Genomic DNA, 21,373 nt, shown 5'->3' on the forward strand with positions numbered 1-21,373 from the left:
TACACACAAAAACATATCTTAAAAAGGTGTTGTTTTTTCTTAAGGCCTTATTAGGTTTGGAACCAATCCCATTGAATTAAGAAGAATTAAGCAATCTCGAGGACAAAAATGAACGACAAATCTACAATCCCTCTCTTTTTTTTGAGGGAAATCTACAATCCCAAGAGGCCCAACAGGCCCTAAGGCGAACCAAAGTCTCGATAAGTGGAATAAACGACGGAAGGCAAGGTTCCTGTAACGGCCCATTTGAGGCCTACCAAAGCCCAACACCACGGAGTTCGCAGATATCCGCACTCCACAAGATCACAGCCGTCCGATAAAGCTAGGGTTTCATCCTTTGGTATATAATCGTCCTCGCAACCCCGCTTGCAAAACCTTAGTCGCGCGAACTCCCACCCCTGCCTCCTGCCCCCCTGCGAGAGCCGCCGCCGCCGCAGCCGCCGACCGCAGCCATGGTGAGCTCTCACGTCTCGCCTCTCCGCCCGCGTGCTCTCTCTCCGCCGTATTTCTTCGCTGACGTTTCCGGTGCTTTTGGTCGCAGTCTCTGATCGCGGGTGAGGAGTTCCAGCACATCCTGCGTCTGCTCAACACCAACGTCGATGGGAAGCAGAAGATCATGTTCGCGCTGACCTCCATCAAGGGTGTGGGCCGCCGCTTCTCCAACATCGTCTGCAAGAAGGCCGACATCGACATGAACAAGAGGCAAGGAACCCTCCTTCTCCTCCTTCCTCTTTCCCCCTGTCAGATCTCGTCATGGTGGTGCGTGAGTCTGAGCCGTGTGTTGTGTTTTGTGCGAGTGCAGGGCTGGAGAGCTCACGCCGGAGGAGTTGGACCGGCTGATGCATGTGGTGGCCAACCCGCGCCAGTTCAAGGTCCCCGACTGGTTCCTTAACAGGAAGAAGGACTACAAGGACGGCAGGTTCTCCCAGGTCGTCTCCAACGCCCTCGACATGAAGCTCAGGGACGACCTCGAGAGGCTCAAGAAGATCAGGTTTGATGAATGCGTCCTTTTTTTTGTTTCTGCCTGCTACTGTTACTCATATTGGTTGTTTTATGGTGATGTATTAGATACTACTATTGCTGGCAGTCGCACCTGACATTGTAGAATGCTTAAGTAGCAATAGCATTTGGTGCGCTATACTATACTATACAGTTTAGCTCTTGTACTAAATTAGCGAGGGTTGTGTATAGGCATCGTGGGCTGCTCGAGGCCAATCTTGCAAAAATTATAATGCCTGAAATGCGTGGGTAGTGAATCTGACTTTCTTCATTTTAGAGTGTGTTCTGCACGGTTTTAGACATGCATGTGTTAGCATTTGAGTCTATGCTTCCATCTACATAATTAAGCTGTGATGCAACTACATGTAGTTCCTGGAGGTATATTGTGCGATTGTGTGGGTGGCCTGGTGAGTTTTCACCTGTCTGATATTATATTGGTCTCAATTATGTCATGTGTATTCATTCTAGCTCTAGCTTTCGTTAATAAAAGTTCAATTTGGTCATTGGTTAGACTCAGTTTGAGCGCATTACTTGTAGATGCAGACAGCCCTATATCCCAGTAGTTCAGTTCTGTATCGGTGAGGGATGGCTGTTTTTTGTGTTCGATCCATGCTGTAATATAAGAAAAAAAACTGGTTAGCAACATAAACAATAGCATAGAATCAACAATCCTTCAATGACGAATAGATAATTACCCAGAAGGTTGTGAGGACAGTCTTCCCGTGGACATCCTCGGCAACGAGTCTGATCTTACTGGATAATTGATAATTATGTTTGTTTGTCAATTTTCTTCATGCATGCTCTTGCAGTATCCTTTGTATGTGAATATGTGATCTAAAGTCCCCATTGTTTCCAAGAGCTGCATGATGTTCCCTGTGGCCCAGGCCTTGAACTTTAGGATGCCAGTCACATGACCTAGTGTGTAATTATATGAGATCTCTTATGCTCACACATTGTCTTCTCCAGGAACCATCGTGGTCTGCGTCACTACTGGGGTGTTCGTGTTCGTGGACAGCACACCAAGACTACTGGCAGGAGAGGAAAGACTGTTGGTGTCTCCAAGAAGCGATAAGCTTTATGTTGACCTCGCATATCTTGTCCCTACATCTGTGTTGGTCATTTGGAGAGTCTTAATGAAGTGTCCCCGTTTAGACTATAACCTTGGATGATGTTTTGCCCTAGATACTATTTTGCAGTTCTGCAACTTCAATATATTGTATCCTGAATTCCTTTTTGAACTCCAAGAGTACTTTCGTTCCCATGATCCTGTTGTGGATCGTCTCCTTTCAATGTTTGATGCAGATGCATGGCTTAGAGCTTATAAGTGTTTTGCCCGTTTCTGTGCGCAATCATTTCAGTCAATGCATCTCAATGCTGTCTGCTGTGATGTCCCAGCTCTTTGCCAAGGTTTGGAAATGCTTTTGATCTTAACGGGCACCTTTCATGTTCTTTCTGTTGATCGTATTTATTCCACTCTGGCATTTGGTATTATGATAGAGCACAAAAATTGTGGTGGGTGTACCGTGTATGGCGGCTGTGCTTGTGCAAAATGGTTCGGTCGCTGGCATGCTTGAGTGTCTGGCTGAGTTGCCACTCAGGATTATCGTTAGATTTTTTGACACTGTACTAGAACAATTTTGAGATGGGACTCGTGGACTCAGGCCTGTGCTTATGAGTTCTGAAATTGACATTTTGTAACCTGCAACCTGTTTCGTTACGGAATTCGCAGCTGGCATGTTGGTGTATGATTTCTCCACTCAGCGTCCTCAGGATTATGGCTAGATCAGCTTTGCCACTTTAGAAGCATTTTACATATCCTGCCTTTACCACTTCCTAAACTATATACACATTTGCTGGAGAGGTTTGTGGAAGACTGCCAAGTGCATGATGACAGTGCTAACTGCAAGCTAGAGGAGTCACGCAGGCGTAGCTCTGAGTATTTTTCTTCTCACTCGCTTTATCTTTTCTCTATTCTCTGTGCCTGCTGTACATTGTGATTTGTTAATTTGGGTGGTCTCACAGCTTAGCAATCTCGAGGTGTCACGTAGCTCCAATTTCTAGTTTTTGTGCATCATCATGTTTGTTCCTCGACTATCGTTGATTCGTTTCTGCCTACCACTGCAACTTGCTGTTCTAAGTTTTAAAGTAGCATCACCAACACGATAAATTCAATACGGAGTGGAGTAGATCTTAACAGAAAGTTGCCAGGAGTTTATTTTTACTTCTAAGTGGTCGTCCTAATCAACATCCAGATTGGCTTATAAGTATGGCCTTTACACCATACGAAGGTAGACGTTGACTTCAGTGTATAAGTTCCTGTAATAAAAAAAAATATCATCGTACCAAAAAGCTATATACAGTAGAAAATTTTATTGTTTTTAACTTCCTGGATACGGGGAGCGGTAGAATACAAAGCACGAGCAGCGTCCGCGTCGCTCCAGGAGGGGCGGCTCGGGCGTGACCTAAGCGCCGCCGCCGCCAGACCCCTCCACCCTTCCTCCTGTCCCTCGCCGCCGCCGGATGACGCTGCCGGGCTAAGCCCGTGTGGGCGACGGTGGCGGCGGGGCTTGGCTGGCATCTGGAAGTGGCGAAGGGGCGCGGGTCGGCGGCGGCGGCTCTGGCAACCCTTGGTCTTGTGGCGGCGGCGCGCAGCTGCTAGGAAGGCTGCAAGCAGGCTGCGGGCCTGGATCTGGGCCGGCTACGGGCTGGATCTGAGTCGTCCCGGGGAGGGCGTGCGGCCGTGTGCAGGTGACTGGGCTCCGACGACTGTGCTCTCTGTGCTCCGTGGAAGGGTTTCGGCGCTGTGTGGCAGTGCGGAGGCGCTGCCATCGCTGAACTCGATGGTTCACATGGGCAGCGGCTTGTTGTTCCCTGCGTTGATGGTGGGCTGCAAGGTGATGGAAGACAGTGTGGTCTGTGACAGTTGCAACTTCGGCAGGTTCCGGGGTTTGCCTTCATTGGCATCTGATCTGAGTTCCGGCGGGTCATGGGTTAGCCTGTGTTTGGTTTGAGGTGCTGTGGCCTTCTGGTGTTGTCTGGGCATGGTTCCACGGCGAGCTGCTGAGGTGAGTTCTGTGGAAAGCTGCTGATTTGAAGTGCCAACACATGTTTGGGGGCTTGTCTGTGTGATGAAGGTAGTAGGCGTGCGTCTGCCATGTCACGGCGTGATCAGAGCTTCAGTGTTGAGAGGTCTCTTCTGTGTCCATATATGGTGAAGTCGGAGTCGCCGGTCCGAGGGAGCGAGGGACTGTTTGTCGATGACGATGCCAACGTGGCGGACGTGTCGGGTGCCTCTTGCAACTTGATGGTGATGGTGCCTCGTGATTGGAAGTTGATGTGAAGCTTGTCACCAGATTCGAAGTGGCCTTGTTGGCGTGTTGGTCGATTGTTTGGCATAGGCCGGTGCAAGTTCTAGGTGGCTGTTGCGGCGAAGGCTCTGTTGGTGGTCATTTGTGGTGAAGTCGGAGTCGCCAGCTCGGGGAGTGATGTGTGATGACGATGACACCTGCGGGCAACCTCAACGACGGTCATTTCCCAGCAGTTTGTGTGGAGTGTGTATGGGTAGCCAGGTCGGCTAGTGGTGTCCTCGGGGCCATACCGGTTTTTGCCCGGTTTTTCATAAATTAACCGGGCGTAGAAACTTCTTCTTTTTTAATGAGACGAGGCAAAGCTTTTGCCTCCGTTTCGAAAAAAAAAACTTCCTGGATACAAATATAAATCCTGAAAGGAATTCTGTGACTATCATCCAACGCTGGCTCTAGAACAGTGACCCAGAAGACTCGGTGACAAGTTGGGTGTATACCAAGGTTGGAACCTTTCTTTTGAGTGTGCTTTACTGGCCTAATGCAGCGTGATGCTTCACCCATGATACATCCATAAAGGCCTAGTAGTGATCTATGCATTGCCCATGAAAGAAACACAAGTAACCCATCCATCTATGGACAAATTCTAAACCAACTGGGCACCACCCGCGGGTGGTGATGCTGCTGGACTCCAATTGCGCCAATTTGCACGACGTATCCCGCGGGTCTCCCCCCGGTGACGTGAGGACGATGCGGCTGCGTCATAACTCATAATTCATGGCCCGTAGCTTTCCGTTGCGCAACACATTTGGTTTGGATTTGAAGAATGCCAGGTGTTTCTTCACATATGGACCGTCTTCTTTAGAGGACATGTTAATCACATGGTTACGAGGACATGTGAATCACAACATGACACGGTAATCTTTTCTCCGATGTGAGAAGTCTCTTGAACTCAATTGGTTGGTGGGTTAGCATCTTGGTTCATCTCCTTACGTACTCTGTCGTACCAGAATTATGTGGCTGGGAGTTTTGTGCCATAGGGACTCTCATGAATTCTGTCCATAGTTCCATATGGACGAGGGGGGTGCCAATGGCCAAGTCATTTCTAGAAATTATGGAACAAAGAGAGGAAATAACCAAAGGAGAGTGGACCCTTTACTACCCAATTGGCCCCCGAATAGCATGGCTGCGTGGAATTGGAATGAGATGCAAGTGCAACACGCCCAACTCAACCGGAATCATATGTGCATTTCCAGTCGCCAAGACTTTGGGAGAACCTACATTTCCGATTCCCCCATATCTCCGGACACATTCCACACATATCATTCCGAACCGTCTCTCCTCTATAAAATCCCACATAACCCTCTGCCCGAATGTCATAACAGCGTGGACGAAATTCCCCAGCCGCTTCTTCGCTCGCTCAGTACTCCAATCAGGTGTGAAAACAAAGTCTTATACTGCCTTCTCCTTAAATTTGAAATCTGATTGTTCTAACGTTATATACATGATCAAGAAAAGGTTATATTGTTCTCGACTTTGTAGTTCTAAATGTTCCCTTCTAGAGCTTTTGTACACGTCTGTGCATCTGTGATGATATCTATCTTTAATTAATCCAGGCTTTGAACTGAAAATATTGGCTTCATTATCATATCTGTTGTGATAGTGCTTTACTGGCCTACTCTTATTTTTTTTCATTCTTTTTAGAGCATCACAAAAACAAGCAACAAAAAGAACAATAATGCAGGTATTGTAAAATCTGGAATCTTGAGATTGTGGAATGTAGGCAGCTAAACCACTTTCAATCCATCTATGATTTTTCTAGGTGGTGTCGGATTGTCTTGCTCCCCCAATTCTTCCTGCTTTTCAGCAAGGTGCACTCGGCTTGCTGGAACTTATGCCTTCTTATCCTATAGCTGACATAATATAAAACTGTACTCACAAGTTCATTTAATTATCCCTGATTTAGAGTCTGCACTGCCCACATATATATATCATGGCATGTGATCTCTCTCTTCTCCACATGAGACAACAATATATTTTTTAGGTGATTATTTTCTTTCAAGGCGAGTCACAAAAATAGATATGGCATATGCTTCACATGCCGCAGTGCCTGCCTGGACCAGGTCCAAGTTTGGCCGATAAATCGTCTCATTTTTTCTTAATTTTTCTACCACATTTTTCTTATTTTAAAAATTAATTTTGTGTTACGATCTGAATGCGAAACCGGGTTAGCTGAATAATTCCCCAGCGTTTCACGGTCTGAGTCAGCCACGTGCTTTTTCCAACTTGTTCATCTCCTGATCTTGGCCGTGGAATCGTACTATTTGTATTTCAGCCGTCTTTAAATGGATATAAGGTAGAGAATCATCCATCTTTCGCTTCAAATTTTTTTATCTTGTCAGCGGTCACATGTGCTTGTTCATCGTCAGCATATCATCAACTGCATATGGCTGGCAAGCTTCAGTACAGGCACAGCCGAGTACATGCATAACGGAATGAGTAATCGGTTATTGCTGCATGGAGAGGAACACGCCTTTTACCGATTCTTGGCTGAATTGCATGATGTTTTCAAGAAATAAAAAAAAACAATCAGAGATGATATTTAGTAATTAAAATATTAATAAAGGTAGTAATAAATTTGATCGATATAATTAATGATGAGTAAATTAAAATATTAATAATATATTAATAAAATAAATATGTTGATGAACTAATAATATTTTAAAATAGCGATACTCAATTAATATTGAAATAAAATTTGATTGATATTGATTTTTTTGGCTCGGTATAGAAGCTGTGATAGCTCTGTGTGACTGTGTGCCTATATATAGTTACTACCTACCTGCCCTGAAAGGCTGAAACTCCTCCAATAGTCTTTGCGCTGCTCCCCTGTTTGCTCGTCAGTCGCCACTAACACTTTACTGCGACTTGGTAATATTAAAGGTAGATTATCCTTGGTTCTTTGGGTTACCTGATCATTCTGTCTCTTGCGATTACTTTGCTTGCGTTATTGCTCATCGTCCCGTCTGGTCTAATGATCCGTTTCAGGTGCGGCTCTGAAGGGGCATTTCGTCGAACAGGATGAATGCACTGGCAGCGACCAGCAGGAACTTCAAGCAGGCGGCCAAACTGCTGGGTCTGGACTCCAAGCTGGAGAAGAGCTTGCTCATCCCGTTCAGGGAGATCAAGGTAAACGATCCATCTTGTTTTTTTCTGGATGTGGAGAGTGAATCTGGACGGGCATGTATGCCGTTCTTGGTTTATGGAGCTCAGAGATTATTCAAAACTTTCACCTTGGGCCTTGGGGAAGTTGACCCATGATTATTGTTTCACCTGGTCCATAGATTTATGAGTCCTTAGCCAAGCAACTAGATATTTTTGGTATTTTTTTTGTTTACTACTCCACTTAACATGATTTTTCCCCATTACTCTCTCTTGCTTGCTGCGTCTATATTAAGTTATTCAGAGTGATATTCCTGCTGAATAAGGCAACAAAGTTCCTGAACCTGAATCATTTACTCTGTAAGGTCAAGCCGTGTGCAGGATCCTTCAAACTTATGATCATGCTTCCGGTGAAGTGTATGTCCCATTCTTCACTAACATGGAGTTCTGTGTGGTTGCAGGTTGAATGCACAATTCCGAAAGATGATGGGACATTAGCATCCTATGTGGGGTTCAGGGTGCAACATGACAATGCCAGGGGTCCTATGAAGGGTGGAATCAGATACCACCATGAGGTGAGCAAATACATATATTCCTGGGTTCTTCTGTTCATCATGATAAAACCATTCAGTACTTGATTCTTGCTGCACTGTTGCAGACTTGACATGGTCCTTCGGCATAAATTCCTCTTTCTTCAGGAATCTGTCATACTTAGCATAATCCGGTAGTTGAGATAACTAATTGTTCAACTTTTGAATTAGTTTTGCAATATCTACCTTCAATAGTACAGGCAAAGTTATCATAAATTAGTTTCTGGTGCATTGTAGATTAGTTTCTGTAGAGGGCCTTCATGTGTATGCACCAACACCGGCTTCAGAAACTGAAATCAAGATTGTCTATTGCAGTAGTACATTCTTGCACTGAAAAGCTATGATAAAATTCAGGTTGATCCTGACGAGGTCAATGCGTTGGCACAACTAATGACATGGAAAACGGCGGTGGCTAATATCCCATATGGAGGAGCTAAAGGTGGCATAGGATGCAGCCCTGGAGATCTGAGCATATCAGAGCTCGAGCGACTTACCCGAGTTTTCACCCAGAAAATCCACGACTTAATCGGCATCCACACCGATGTTCCGGCTCCTGATATGGGAACCAATGCGCAGGTCATTTTGTTTTCTATGTATATTTGCTGAGAAAAATCCAATCTGTAACCTGATATGGTTTCTTTTACTTGTTGCTTGGAGGCAGACAATGGCATGGATGCTGGATGAGTACTCCAAGTTTCATGGTTACTCGCCTGCTGTGGTGACAGGGAAGCCTGTTGTAAGTCTCAATCCTTCAGCTCTATCATGTTAATGCGCAATGCAGTTGATGTTTCCAGATGAAAATTGGAAGATATCCTCAAGAATTCAACAATAATTTTTTGTCAAGACTATGATGTTTAGTAAAACATAATGGTTCCTCAGATGGAAATGCCAGGGTTTGATTGTTCAGAGGAAGTTAGTTTCTAGTTATCCTACACATGTCCATGAACTTTGTTGCTCAATACAGGACCTTGGAGGATCTCTGGGAAGAGATGCGGCTACTGGAAGGGGAGTTCTGTTTGCTACTGAAGCCTTACTAGCAGAGCATGGTAAAGGCATTGCAGGCCAGAGGTTTGTAATACAGGTAAATGATGTGTGACTTAACCTCTTTGTCCTTAAAATATGAGAAAATTAGAACCCAGTGCAGTATGATCATGAAATCACTGTAAGCATGCAGCATAAACTAAGGATTTCTTAAATATTTCTTTTTACAGAAAAGTAAACGTCAGTGGATTGCATAATACTATCTGCTTCTCAACTGTTGATTACAAAATTAAATTTGCTAAAGTGTTTTATCCAGTGATCTGCAAAGGCTGTCTGACAGAGATGAGAAACTACTATATCCCCTTATCATATCTGCATTTTCAGGGATTCGGCAATGTTGGCTCCTGGGCTGCTCAACTGATCACTGAAGCGGGCGGCAAGGTGATCGCCATCAGTGATGTCACAGGAGCTATCAAGAACAGCAATGGCCTCGACATCCCCGAGCTAGTGAAGCACTCGGCAGAGAAGCGCGGGATCAAGGGCTTCGCCGGAGGCGACGCCGTCGACCCCAGCTCTCTTCTCATCGAAGACTGCGACGTCCTCGTCCCCGCAGCGCTGGGGGGAGTCATAAACAAGTAAATCTTCTTCTTCCTATACTACCTTCTGTTTGCAAAACATTTTCTACTAAATGAAAGATTGTTCTTCACTCCAGGGACAATGCTAATGACATCAAAGCGAAGTACATCATCGAGGCCGCGAACCACCCGACAGACCCTGAGGCTGACGAGGCAAGAACATCGAAACCATATACACATTTGACAGACTTGGCATGCATACTGACAGTAAATTACAAACGTAACCGGATTGGCTGGTTTTGCAGATTCTGGCGAAGAAAGGTGTGCTGATCCTGCCGGACATCCTGGCGAACTCGGGCGGGGTGACGGTGAGCTACTTCGAGTGGGTGCAGAACATCCAGGGTTTCATGTGGGACGAGGAGAAGGTGAACCGGGAGCTGAGGACGTACATCGCCCGGGCCTTCAGGGACACCAAGGACATGTGCAGGGCGCACCACTGCGACCTCCGCATGGGCGCCTTCACCCTCGGCGTCAACCGCGTCGCCCGCGCCACCGTCCTCCGCGGCTGGGAAGCCTGATTGCTCTCCAGCCGGGAATGGGATTCCATTGGGGATACATAAATCAGGACTCAACAAGAATGATTCCAATAAGTCGTCCATGTATGTGTTGTTTTGGCCTCCATCTATTGGATTGGACTCTTGGAGGCTGATCGATCGATCGATCTTGCCGCCGGGCGCTGTACCATGTTCTTGCAATTCGTAGTTGATTAAACGCAGGAAATTAATGTAATTTCGCTTTCTTGGCAAAACTTTTGGGTCTACCCACTCGTCTGATCTATGAATTTTGGGGACTCGGAATAAAATTTGTTGGGATCTCCCCATGGCAACATCAGTCGAGGAAGGAATTCGTCTTTTTCGAAAGGAAGAGAAAAAACAACATCAGTGCAGGAGTAGTGGGTCGGTGGAGATGAAGCTGTAGATGGCCATGTCCCTGAGTTGGCCCTCGACGGCGCGGTAGCTCCGCAGCACGGCCTCGCGGCGGAACCCGGCCTCCTCCAGCGCGCGCCGGCTCGCATCGCCGCCGCCGCCGCGGGCCTCGACCACCGCCTCCACGCGCTCCACGCCTTCCAGGGTTCCGCCGCGAGGAGCGCCGCCATCGACGAAGACCTCGGCCACCGCCCGCCTCATGGCCGCCGCGGCCAGGCCCACGCTCCAGCGCGCGCGCGCCAGCACGACCCCGATCTCCGCCCGGCACCAGTCGTCCGTCGGCGTCACCGCCACCGCGCCAACCACGGCGCCCCCGCCGCCGCTGACGGAGCCGAGGCAGACGGCGCGGACCCATGGGTGCGGCGGCGCGCTGTCCCCGTCCCGGAGGAACGCGAGCAGGGATTCACGAGTCGGGCAAGGGCCCGATGCCCATGGCATGGAGGCCGTGACCACGGGGTCCGATGCCCACGTAATCACGTCGTCGGCGTCGGCGAGGTCGAACGGCCGGAGTGTCACCACCTTCTCCGCGCGCTCCGGCTCCGGCTCCGGCGTCCCGGCAGCAGGCGCTCCTTGCTCCTCCATCCCCGAGCCTTGTTTCGCACAAGTCTTGTTTGAGACAATGGATGGGATGGATGCAGCGGTCGAATAAAGCTGGCAGCCTAGTACGAATAAAGTGCTCGCCAGGTCGATCCAAGACCAAGAGCGACACGTCAACGTCAACGTCAACGATGCGGGCGAGTCACGTCATCACAATACCACGGCTACCTGCCCTGCCGCCCACTGTCTCTTGCGCTTCCAGAAATGGCAAGAGCCCACTACTGGGTCTGGTTGGTAGCAAACTCATTTCACCCGATAGCTAGCTACGCTGAATCATTGATCAGAACAATCATCAATGGTTTCACATGAAAAGAACTGAAATTAACAACACGGACATCAAATCTTATTTCACCCGAGATACTACACGGGCATTAAACTTGCAAAGTTGCAATTTTTGGCAAATGGCAATGGCATCAAGCAGGGGAGGAGGTGCGATTAATTCACTGCGGCAAGGGGTCGCCGGAGACGAAGCTGAACATGACGAGGTCCCTGGCACGGCCCTTGAGCCAGTAATGCTTGCGCAGCACGCCCTCCCGCGTGAACCCGGCCTTCTCCGCCACGCGCTGCGACGCCGCGTTGTCCACGTCCACGAGCGCCTCCACGCGCGCAAGCCCCTCCACCTCGCCGAACACCGCGCCCAGCGCGCGTTTGACGGCGGCCGTGGCCACGCCCTTTCCCCAGTGCGCGCGGGCCAGCACGTAGCCGAGCTCCCCGCGGCAGCGCTCCTCTGGGGACAGAGAAAGGGAGACGAAGCCCACGGGGCGGTCGTCGGCGGCGCTGGCGAGGCAGATGGCGCGGTACCAGGGGTGAGGGAGCACGGTGTCCCTGAGGTAGGCGAGGACGGGCTCCGTGGACGAGTAGGGCTCCCAGCTGCAGCAGACGGCCACCTCCGGATCCGATGCCCAGGAAATCATGGCGTCGACGTCTGAGAGGTCGAAGCGCCGGAGGGTCACCTCGACCATGGCTTGTGCTGGACACTACTACTCCGCTGCTGTGGACAGCACGGGGCACGGATTCGCTCGTGGGGCGCTTTACCGGTGGAGCGTAGGCAAAGCCGTGTGGGACTGTGGGGTAACTTTGCTATAATATCATAAGATTTAAATATTGTATTTTGCTTAGGCGGAAGCGAAGAGAAAAAAATGAGAAAAGAGGTGGACTCGCTCGTCCCGTATTAAGTGACTTTCTAAACATATTTTAGTACTAGTAAGGTGTCCGTGCGCTGCCACGGAACCACCTTACATTGCTAAAAAATCATAACACCTATTCTCATATTTGATTTTTACCAAAACTATTTACTTTATTATTTAATTCCTGGTGACCTATCTAACATAAAGCAACAAGAAGTAATGAACAGACTCTTAAAAGAAAGCTCATGTCCATTTGCAATGAGACTCACAACGAAAAGTTTCAAAAGATTTTTATCCTTACTCACAAGGAACACAGCTATTCAGATCACAAAATAACATAAGTTGTGATAAAGTAGAATTACAACATTTTCATCCATAACAGCGACGACATTTTCCAATCCACCATAACATGATTTAGGCCACAAGTAGTGCTAAGAGGCCATAATAACAAAATAAATATATGTAAACATTGAAAGGTGGTTGCAAAAGGTTCATTTTCATCGATGCACACACAGCTGGTGTGTTTTGTGTTTGTCCCTCAAGGCTTCAACTTCTTGCTTTTTCTAGCACCCTTGGCTCAAAAAGTGACTACAAAAGGCTCCTTTCACTGTTTGTGCTGACTTAAAGTAGATCAACTAAGGTCATTGTTGATCTTACAAAATACACAGATTTAGTCAAAATATTTTAATAATATCCAAATAAGATTAAGCATCACAAGTCATCACCTCTTCTTCATCTGACGTGCAACATCAACATCTGAACCAAAGTGCACCCATCTGAAGATAGTAGTATGCAGACATTGCTCTAGTTAAGTAACAACAATCACACATTAGAGAAATCCATTAGTTATATGGTACATACATTTAATTTGTACCCAACCAAATCCACGGCCATTCAATCTACTTTAAGACCTGTGCATGTTCTAATTGTGGTGAATTTTGAATCTATCCTCTAGCATTAATCTCAATGTATCATGCCAACATCTGGGGAGACATATAAACCACATGTCATAAAATCCAGTTTCCTAGGATCAAATCTTCAAATACTGCATGATGTCTCGTTGCAATCTTATTGTGCCAGTGAATCATAGTAGAGATATTGTTCAGCTTTTATAACATACCTCAGATGCATGAAACTTTTGTGTTGACATCAATGCTTAATATTTGTTTCACCTTTTACTGACCTGACTCAGTTTCTTTAGTGAAATAATTTGTTTTGATACAGAACGCCACACTTATTTTATTGGCACTGCTTTATGTATTTAAATATTTTTCCAGGTGGTGCTAGTATCTCGCTAACATACATTGCATCTGAAAGGACAATTCCTGGGTAAATAATGTTCAAAGATTTATGGTGATAAGCTATCTATCTATCCTTACGAGCTGAAGCTGCAAACAACCACTAACATATCATACTTACAACATGCTTTACTCTCAGCATGGTAACAATAACAATTGTACGCTCCTCAGCACTTCTTGCCCAAGCACGAGTGTGTCCACTTTCCATTTTGTCCTTCACACGTACGTTCACAAAATTAAACCTGTAGATGCACAAAATAGTTCAGCCAAGACATAGAATAATTCTATATTAATTATGGAAGATTCATGAATTCAAATATAAACAACTAAGCACACATACTTGTCATCCATCAGAAGAAGATTCCTAAATGGGATTCGCCTATTATAGATGCCATCCGCAAAGGCCACTGAGCTTACATACAAAACCATTCCAATGACATCTAACATGGGATAGACAGAAAAGAGGTCTCAGAACATTTTTGTTTCTTACAAATACACTAAATCAGTAGTAAAGTACACAACTTACCGACATAGATGTCATTATAAAGAGTGGATGGGAAAATTCGATCACATGGAAGGAAGGGAGGAAAGAAAGGGATAGTCCCTTCACCCATGTTTCTCATCTCAAACACTTGAGTGACGGAAGTGAAACGACATTCATAAGGATTATCAACAAACATTCATCGCTGCGTACTTGAAATTGGTTCAACAGACATCATCGACACATAATAGGCTATGCCTTCTTTAAGTAATGGATCTAAACAATCAACTTGGTCATCATATATGGTGGCAGCCATCTTTGTGCCCTATCGGAACGAAAAAAAACTTACATACTGCATGATCTATAAATATACAACAACTCATAAGTGGAAATATGTGCACACATTACCTCTGCATCCAACAGAACAAAGTTGACCCTCTTCCTACCATGTCCAATTCTCTCAACATGAAACTTGTGGTATACTCGGAGGCATAAACTCCATCTGGTGCCGTGATGGACATCCTTCAGAGTTGGGATACGTGGTGCACAAACTCTTTGGCGCTTCATGCTAAAAAAACACAATCAATGAAAATGCTGAGTCCATATATGAACAGGCAATACCAATCATGGGAAGGACAGGAAGATAAAACACATAAAAGTTTAGCAGGTAACTTTCCATGGAAAAATTTCATGCATCACATGGTAAAATTAAACCTGACTACAAACACCATGAGTTATACTATGTAGGGCTCTTCAAGAGATCACATTTGAAAAAGATAAGAATCATCTGATAGACAATGAAGTTTTCAGATAATAGCATGCATCTATGAAATGTAATTCATTGTTATACTGCTACAAATCAGGAATGAATATGCCAATGCTACAGAAAAGGTGAGAGGAGACGACCTGTTATTTGGTGATGGTGCTACAGTGCAATGGAGAGAGACACTCTACTTCGGTGGTGCTTGTGCACCTGAGGAGGAAAGTGCTCTTGAGGAAAGGAAGGCAGAGGTTAGCACCATTTATATAGAAGGGTGAATGTGAAGATTGGAGCGTGCTAATGGCATGGTTCAGGGAGAGAAGATGTAGACTGAGCAGAAGCAAAAGATATGGTCAAGATAGACTTACCAGCTAGCAGGAGCTCCTTTCCCATCCGCAAACTGCTGCCTAGCTAGGTCGCATCCAGAGTGATTGGTGCTCTACCCCTGCAAGGAGAGAACAGCATATTGGGGAGCACATACATTGACAGGTCGAAGTTGTTGACAGTTCCCATGGAGAGATAGATAGGGGGGAGGCAGATTGGGGAGGGGAGCCAGAGCAGGAACCAGATCTTCGATTGAACACTGGAGAGAGATAGGGGCTGGGGAGAGACTGAGGGGATCTATTTAGATTTAGAACTGGCTCGGGAGAGAGAGAGAGAGAGGACTTACTTGGATTATATAACATCAGGGAAGAGAGAGAGATTTGATTTTTTGGTTCTGTCGAAGTCACTTTCACTGTACTGAAGTTTAAAAACAATTGTAAGAAGGGTTATAAAATATTCTACTTGGGTTGGGAACTTGGGCCTACATAAAACTAATCGATTGCAAACATGGGGAAATGGTGAAACAAAAGAAAGGGCAAAGCAATACTAGGTCAAACCAGACTGTAACATAGCTATAGCATGCAGGGACTCTTTCTTTTTTCAAATGGGAAACATAGCTATAGGCATTCAAGTACATTGTGTCAGCAACATCTATATACACGCCAAACCTTTTATTTTTGTACCAACTTTTTTTGCAGAATAGGTAAAGACCCTAATACGAAAATAAGAATGTTGTGTTTTTGGTTCATGTCAATGTGTTTTTGGCCAGTAGCACCACAAAGACTACACGCTATCTAAGTAATAGTAGAACTAAAATTAGCAGAACAGAGGAGGGGGCTGTAGGTAGATAACCAGAGGCCTGCTAAAAGCTCAAAGATAATCGATTGCATGTCTAGGGAAGGGGTGAATGAAAGACCATGAAAGAGAGAGGAAGTGACTGAGACATGTCATACTATACAATAGCCGTAGGCATTTATTTATTTATTATTGAAACAGGAAACATAGCTATGCATTCAAGTACATTGTGTTACCAACATCTAGGTTCAGATCCAGCAATGTGATAGTGCATTTTTTGCTTGTATAATGGCACTGCAACTGTGCAACTGCACAAGCATTTGCAATCTAATACAGTACACGATACGACAGGCAACATGAAAGATCAAGAAGAAACAAAGTTTTGGAACAGCCAGCCAGCTCATAGGAAATCGACATTGATCTTAATTAATATAAACTAACAACAAAAACATCAGAGAATTGATTGAATAAAAGAACTAATAGCAGGCAAGGCAAAATTATTATGTTTCCATGATCTGCACCCTCTCTTTGTGCATATAGCAGATCCATAAGGTGGCTTTTCTTACCTGCCTCATGTACAAACTCAACTCGCCGGGCAATCAACTCACTACTTGACCCCATTCTTCCAACAGCCAGGAATATGTAATTCTCCTGAAAGTCAGATGCATTCTCTGTATTCATTAGAAATCAACTCAATGTATTTTACAATGCAAATTAAAATTGACAAAAGAATTGCAACTTATCATAGGAAAAATAATTGGACAACTCAAAATAAGTCAGCCGGACATGAATTATCAAATGATAGTATGATCGGACCAAAAATAGAAAGAGCCAAACTCACTTTCGCATATACAAGTGAATGGACATAGCTCCTCCTGGAATATCAACCGCAGTCCAAAACAGAGGAACTCCTTAATTGGAAGTACAGAGTTCGATGACCACTAGCACATTTTGGTGTCCCTCATGAATGCTCCTGTGAAACAGAAACCATGCTCTGCTTTTAGAAAATGACGGACTGGAACTTACAAGATGAGTTGAATGAACAAGATTCTCTAGAGATGAGAGAAGAGAAAATAACTGCAAGGTAAAGTTCAGTTAATCTTCTAAAGATAGCAAAGTACACAACAAAATTTAAAGGCTAGCATAACATTTTTTTTTGTCACTTTTGTTCAGTTCATGTATCTCTATTATGCTTTTGTTATGTACATATCTCTCATTCCTCCAAAACACTACAAAATCTGAAAGCACATAGAAATATAATAGCACATTCGATCATTACTGTCATAAAGAAATTATTGAGCCAGGGAATGAGCAAGCTCCCAATTAATAGGATAAAAAAAGAGGTCGTTAAGAACATGACACATTACGGAGAATGTACATCAAAATCGAGCTCCCTTTTACATATATGAGTAAAAAGTATGTACAACTGCTTGTGGCCTTCTACATGGTAACCTTTTTACCATTGGCTCAAATGTCTACGTTGTGAGGACTTCCTTGTACACTATGTTTCACGTAATTGTCCCTTGAGACTTGGACAGAAAATCGTTGCCCTTTTTGCCATTTCCAGCGGTGTCTAGGATCTTTCGAGTTTTTGTTCCTCTAGACTAAGTACACAACAAAATTTAAAGGCTAGCATAACATGTTTTTGTCACTTTTGTTCAGCTCATGTATCTCTGTTATGCTTTTGTTCTGTACATATCTCTCATTCCACCAAAACACTACAAAATCTGAAAGCACATAGAAATATAATAGCACATTCGATCATTACTGCCATAAAGAAATTATTGAGCCACGGAATGAGCAAGCTCCCAATTAATAGGATAAAAAAAACAGGTCGTTAAGAACATGACACATTACGGAGAATGTACATCAAAATCGAGCTCCCTTGTACATATATGAGTAAAAAGTATGTACAACTGCTTGTGGCCTTCTACATGGTAACCTTTTTACCATTGGCTCAAATGTCTATGTTGTGAGGACTTCCCTGTACACTATGTTTCGCGTAATTGTCCCTTGAGACTTGGCTGACTTGGACAGCAAATCGTTGCCCTTTTTGCCATTTCCAGCGGTGTCTAGGATCTTTCGAGTTTTTGTTCCTCTAGACTTTCTAGATTTGGATCGGACATCCCTGTCACAATTAGAGATGGCTAATATATTTATATTTCTTCTAGCGGTGGCTCTAGACAGCGCGACGTATAACTGGCCGTGGGAGAAAACAGGATCAGGCAGGTAAACACCAACATTAGGAATGGTCTGCCCTTGTGCCTTGTTGATTGTCATAGCAAAACTTAGCCTTATTGGAAATTGCTTCCTCTTAAACCGAAAAGGGAACATCTCATCATCGGAGGGGCACAAGGGAATACGAGGGAGGAATACCCTCTTTCCAGCATGTTGTCCTAGCACAATCTCAACATCGATAGGATTTTTTTGAAACCCCCGAACAACCAACCTTGTTCCGTTGCATAGTCCATTAACAGGGTCGATGTTCCACAGAAGTATAACTAGGCAGTTAATCTTCAGCTTTAGAACATGTGGAGGAAGCCCATTTGGAGTGAGTGAGTTGAGAAATTCAGAGGGGTAGTAGTTGTGGGGATCATCCTTCGCCCGATCGAAGCTGTGATATACCATCTCTTGACCTTGAAAACGCTCTATCATCCTCAAGTTTATCATGTCGACATTTTCATTCTTGGTCGATAGAATTGCTCAAGATGTGATGTAATTCGGGTCGGTCAGGTTCTCATCTAGACAAGGAAAGGCATGTTCAATTAGCTTGTCGAGGTTAGCGTCCTTCCCAGTACACGGCACACAAATTTATTGAGGCAGGCAAATGTTGCTATCCTCGCCTGTCTCCTCGGTGCCATTCCTGACACGTAGCAAGAAATCTGCAAACCACTCATCGTTCTGTGCCCTCATGTTACGAATGAGCTTGAGTTGTCGCATGCTTTCCCATAGGTATGACATGCGCAAAGTCGCATCGGTAATCTGGGGCCTCGTCCCCTTCCGGACAACTGGGAGGACCTGCCTAAAGTCCCCGCCAAACACAACGGTCTTCCCCCCAAATGGCAGGTCATGTCGGCCCATTATATCCCGCATGCTATTATCGAGTGCCTCAACTGCCTGGCGCTTTGTCATAGAGGCCTTGTCCCATATTATGAGAGATGCCATGCGAAGGAGCTTGGCCGTCCCACTCTGCTTCGTAAAGCTACATGTTGCGCCTTCGTCGATGTTGAGCGGGATCTTAAACCTTGAGTGTGCGGTCCTGCCTCCAGGCATGATAGATGCTGCAACTCCCGATGTCGCAATTGCCACAGCCATCTTGCCCTCGCTGCGAACCTTCGCAAGTAATGCTTTATATAAAAAAGTCTTCCCAGTGCCTCCCGGGCCATCTACAAAGAAGACACCTCCATTGCCACTATCGATGGCGGATAATATCTCATCGTAGGTAGATTTTTGCTCGAGGTTAAGGGAGGATGCTAGAGAAGCGTGCTCAATGTCTACCTCGATTGAGGACTCCTCAATGATCTCTCTAGCCTCGCCATCGATAGTGTCATGCGACTCATCAATGTTGGGCAAAGGGAACAACGTTATGTCTTTTCCCATCGATTGCAGCATGTTCCTGATGTCTAGCAACACCTTCTGCTCCACTATGTGTGGGCATGTGTGGATCTGTCGATAGTCCTCTGACATTGACCTAGGTGCTTATCCCAGAGCCCGCACACATCGCTAGCCTCGCAAAACACCAAGATAGTTGCAAAGAGCCTACGCAACGAGGATGGCATCTGGAATAGCTCAGCCTCTGTAAGACATTCGTCAAGGGTGTTGTCAGCTTCAACGAGACCCCTTCTTTCAGCGGCTTCTCGGAAGCTTGGGCAAAGGACACCATCCACCGTCCTCAGGTCTTCGAACGATGTCGATCCGGTCACATGGTTTAACAACACCCTCATGTAGTACCGTTCTCCCTCAGCAGGATGAGCCGACACGATTCTGCCAACCTGGAACTATTCCGTCCTCGTTTTCCATATTTTAGGGGTCGCGTGCCATACAAACTTTTCTGGGAAATCCTTGTATAGAATTCCTCGAGCCTTCGGAATTGTCCTGTTAGCCTCAAAATACTCTGTGAGCATTGTCTTGGATGCACCCTCACGAGTGACGACATCATTCAGATCATGGTCCACGTTAAACGAGATCATGTGCATGTCTGGGAGATGAAGTTGCACTTTCTTCACAGATGGGAAGTTTTCACTTCCTCCATAGTGCCTCTGGTGGTGTAACCCACCTCGCATCTAAGTATCTCTTGATCTCATCAATGTCGCCATTACTATCAGGCTCATCAAGAGAGGCCGAAGTTCGATCGTGCCCCTTGTATATGTACTTGTAAAGGTACTTAACGGCCTTTATGCTAGAGCACACCTCAACATTGATATGACAATTGTACATCCTCAGGAGGTAAGGGTTATATGGCACAACCCACCTGTTATCTAGAATTTTCCCTCGGACTTGTGCTCGACGATGGTCATCACGTCTCTGGTAAAGGGGGTACGAGTCCTTTCCTTGGACGGTAGTCGTGTTAAAAGGACGTGGGTACCGATTCTTGCAACATCCATCCTGCATGCACACGTTCTTGGGGTTTAAGACCCCGCAAGGCCCGTGCATCATATGCTTTATTACCATCGCATATAGCTCTGGATACTTATGCTTGTCTGGAAGCTCAGTTGAGATGAGGCGATCATATTGCTCTGGAGTTGTGAGCTTGTATCCGGACTCCATGATCAACAGGAAGTGAGCATGTGGGAGGCCTCTCTTTTGGAACTCAATTACATACACATACGCAATTACCTTGCCGAGGATGCGCTTCTTGAATAGCTGCTTCTTTAGGTCCTCCAACTTAGCTTTGAATACTCTAACAATGAGATTAGGGCGGTCTTGTGGGGTTTGGCCAGGTTCTAGTGCACAAACTATCTCTTCCCAATTGGGATTGCAGGTCATTGCAAGGAAGATATTTGGCTTTCCGTACTTTTGGACTAATGCCATGACATCCATGTTGAAAGATCGGTATGGTCGACTAGAGGGGGGGGGGGTGAATAGGAGACTAACAAATTTTAGCTTTTCCTTTTCTTTTCTTAAAAGATACAAACACTTAATCCTAGGGTTTCTAAATTCTCTAAAGTGAATGCAATCCTAGAATGAAATGCAATAGCCGAAGCAACAATATATAGTAAGAATGTAAAGGGGAAATGATACCACACGTGGAGACGAAGATTTCACCGGAGTTCCACCTATTGGGAATGGTGTACGTCACCGTTTGGAGGAGTGCTCTACCACAAAGGTAGAGACGCCACGAAAGCTCACTCTATTCTTCAACTCACCATAGCACAAAGATGGGATGAGCTCTCACA

General features: G+C 45.4%; 7 protein-coding genes and 1 long non-coding RNA gene across 10 annotated transcripts; 2 read left to right on the plus strand and 6 right to left on the minus strand.

Annotated features, from left to right (window-relative positions):
- The first annotated feature begins 309 nt into the window (after positions 1-309).
- LOC100828019 (40S ribosomal protein S18) lies at positions 310-2,323 on the plus strand. Its single transcript, XM_003557498.4, has 4 exons — positions 310-455; positions 542-702; positions 803-991; positions 1,966-2,323. The coding sequence occupies exons 1-4, from the start codon at positions 453-455 to the stop codon at positions 2,069-2,071; spliced, it is 459 nt and encodes a 152-aa protein (XP_003557546.1). The 5' UTR covers positions 310-452; the 3' UTR covers positions 2,072-2,323.
- A 501-nt stretch (positions 2,324-2,824) lies between these two features.
- Positions 2,825-10,471, plus strand: LOC100831066 (glutamate dehydrogenase 1, mitochondrial). 3 transcript variants are annotated; one of them, XM_010230197.3, is made up of 9 exons: positions 2,825-2,935; positions 7,350-7,490; positions 7,925-8,038; positions 8,408-8,629; positions 8,715-8,789; positions 9,018-9,134; positions 9,419-9,669; positions 9,747-9,822; positions 9,915-10,471. In XM_010230197.3, exons 2-9 carry the CDS (start codon positions 7,383-7,385, stop codon positions 10,185-10,187), a joined length of 1,236 nt encoding a protein of 411 aa, XP_010228499.1. In that variant the 5' UTR covers positions 2,825-2,935; positions 7,350-7,382; the 3' UTR covers positions 10,188-10,471. The 3 variants fall into 3 exon arrangements, with proteins under 3 accessions (XP_010228499.1, XP_010228497.1, XP_003557556.1); XM_010230195.3 differs by lacking the exon at positions 2,825-2,935 and adding an exon at positions 3,404-5,737; XM_003557508.4 differs by lacking the exon at positions 2,825-2,935 and adding an exon at positions 7,115-7,244.
- On the minus strand, positions 10,445-11,325 carry LOC100839557. Its single transcript, XM_003559268.4, has one exon. It carries the CDS (start codon positions 11,175-11,177, stop codon positions 10,548-10,550), a length of 630 nt encoding a protein of 209 aa, XP_003559316.1. The 5' UTR covers positions 11,178-11,325; the 3' UTR covers positions 10,445-10,547.
- Positions 11,326-11,513: 188 nt separating this feature from the next.
- On the minus strand, positions 11,514-12,245 carry LOC100834953 (uncharacterized N-acetyltransferase p20). Its single transcript, XM_003557520.4, has one exon. It carries the CDS (start codon positions 12,152-12,154, stop codon positions 11,633-11,635), a length of 522 nt encoding a protein of 173 aa, XP_003557568.1. The 5' UTR covers positions 12,155-12,245; the 3' UTR covers positions 11,514-11,632.
- A 1,488-nt stretch (positions 12,246-13,733) lies between these two features.
- Positions 13,734-15,087, minus strand: LOC100839862. The gene is made up of 5 exons (XR_002962279.1): positions 15,005-15,087; positions 14,507-14,666; positions 14,144-14,423; positions 13,958-14,057; positions 13,734-13,859 (listed from the first exon to the last, which is right to left on the minus strand). It is a non-coding gene; the product is annotated as an uncharacterized LOC100839862 (long non-coding RNA).
- A 2,855-nt stretch (positions 15,088-17,942) lies between these two features.
- On the minus strand, positions 17,943-18,605 carry LOC104581340 (ATP-dependent DNA helicase PIF6-like). Its single transcript, XM_010231154.2, has one exon. The coding sequence runs from the start codon at positions 18,603-18,605 to the stop codon at positions 17,943-17,945; it is 663 nt and encodes a 220-aa protein (XP_010229456.2).
- A 183-nt stretch (positions 18,606-18,788) lies between these two features.
- Positions 18,789-19,664, minus strand: LOC104581954 (ATP-dependent DNA helicase PIF1-like). The gene has a single exon (XM_010231155.1). It carries the CDS (start codon positions 19,662-19,664, stop codon positions 18,789-18,791), a length of 876 nt encoding a protein of 291 aa, XP_010229457.1.
- Positions 19,665-20,216: 552 nt separating this feature from the next.
- LOC100840161 lies at positions 20,217-21,017 on the minus strand. The gene has a single exon (XM_010231156.1). It carries the CDS (start codon positions 21,015-21,017, stop codon positions 20,217-20,219), a length of 801 nt encoding a protein of 266 aa, XP_010229458.1.
- Positions 21,018-21,373: the final 356 nt, after the last annotated feature.

The sequence above is a fragment of the Brachypodium distachyon genome, chromosome 1 (genome assembly GCF_000005505.3).
Source record: "Brachypodium distachyon strain Bd21 chromosome 1, Brachypodium_distachyon_v3.0, whole genome shotgun sequence".
In the NCBI taxonomy this organism is placed as follows: domain Eukaryota; kingdom Viridiplantae; phylum Streptophyta; class Magnoliopsida; order Poales; family Poaceae; genus Brachypodium; species Brachypodium distachyon.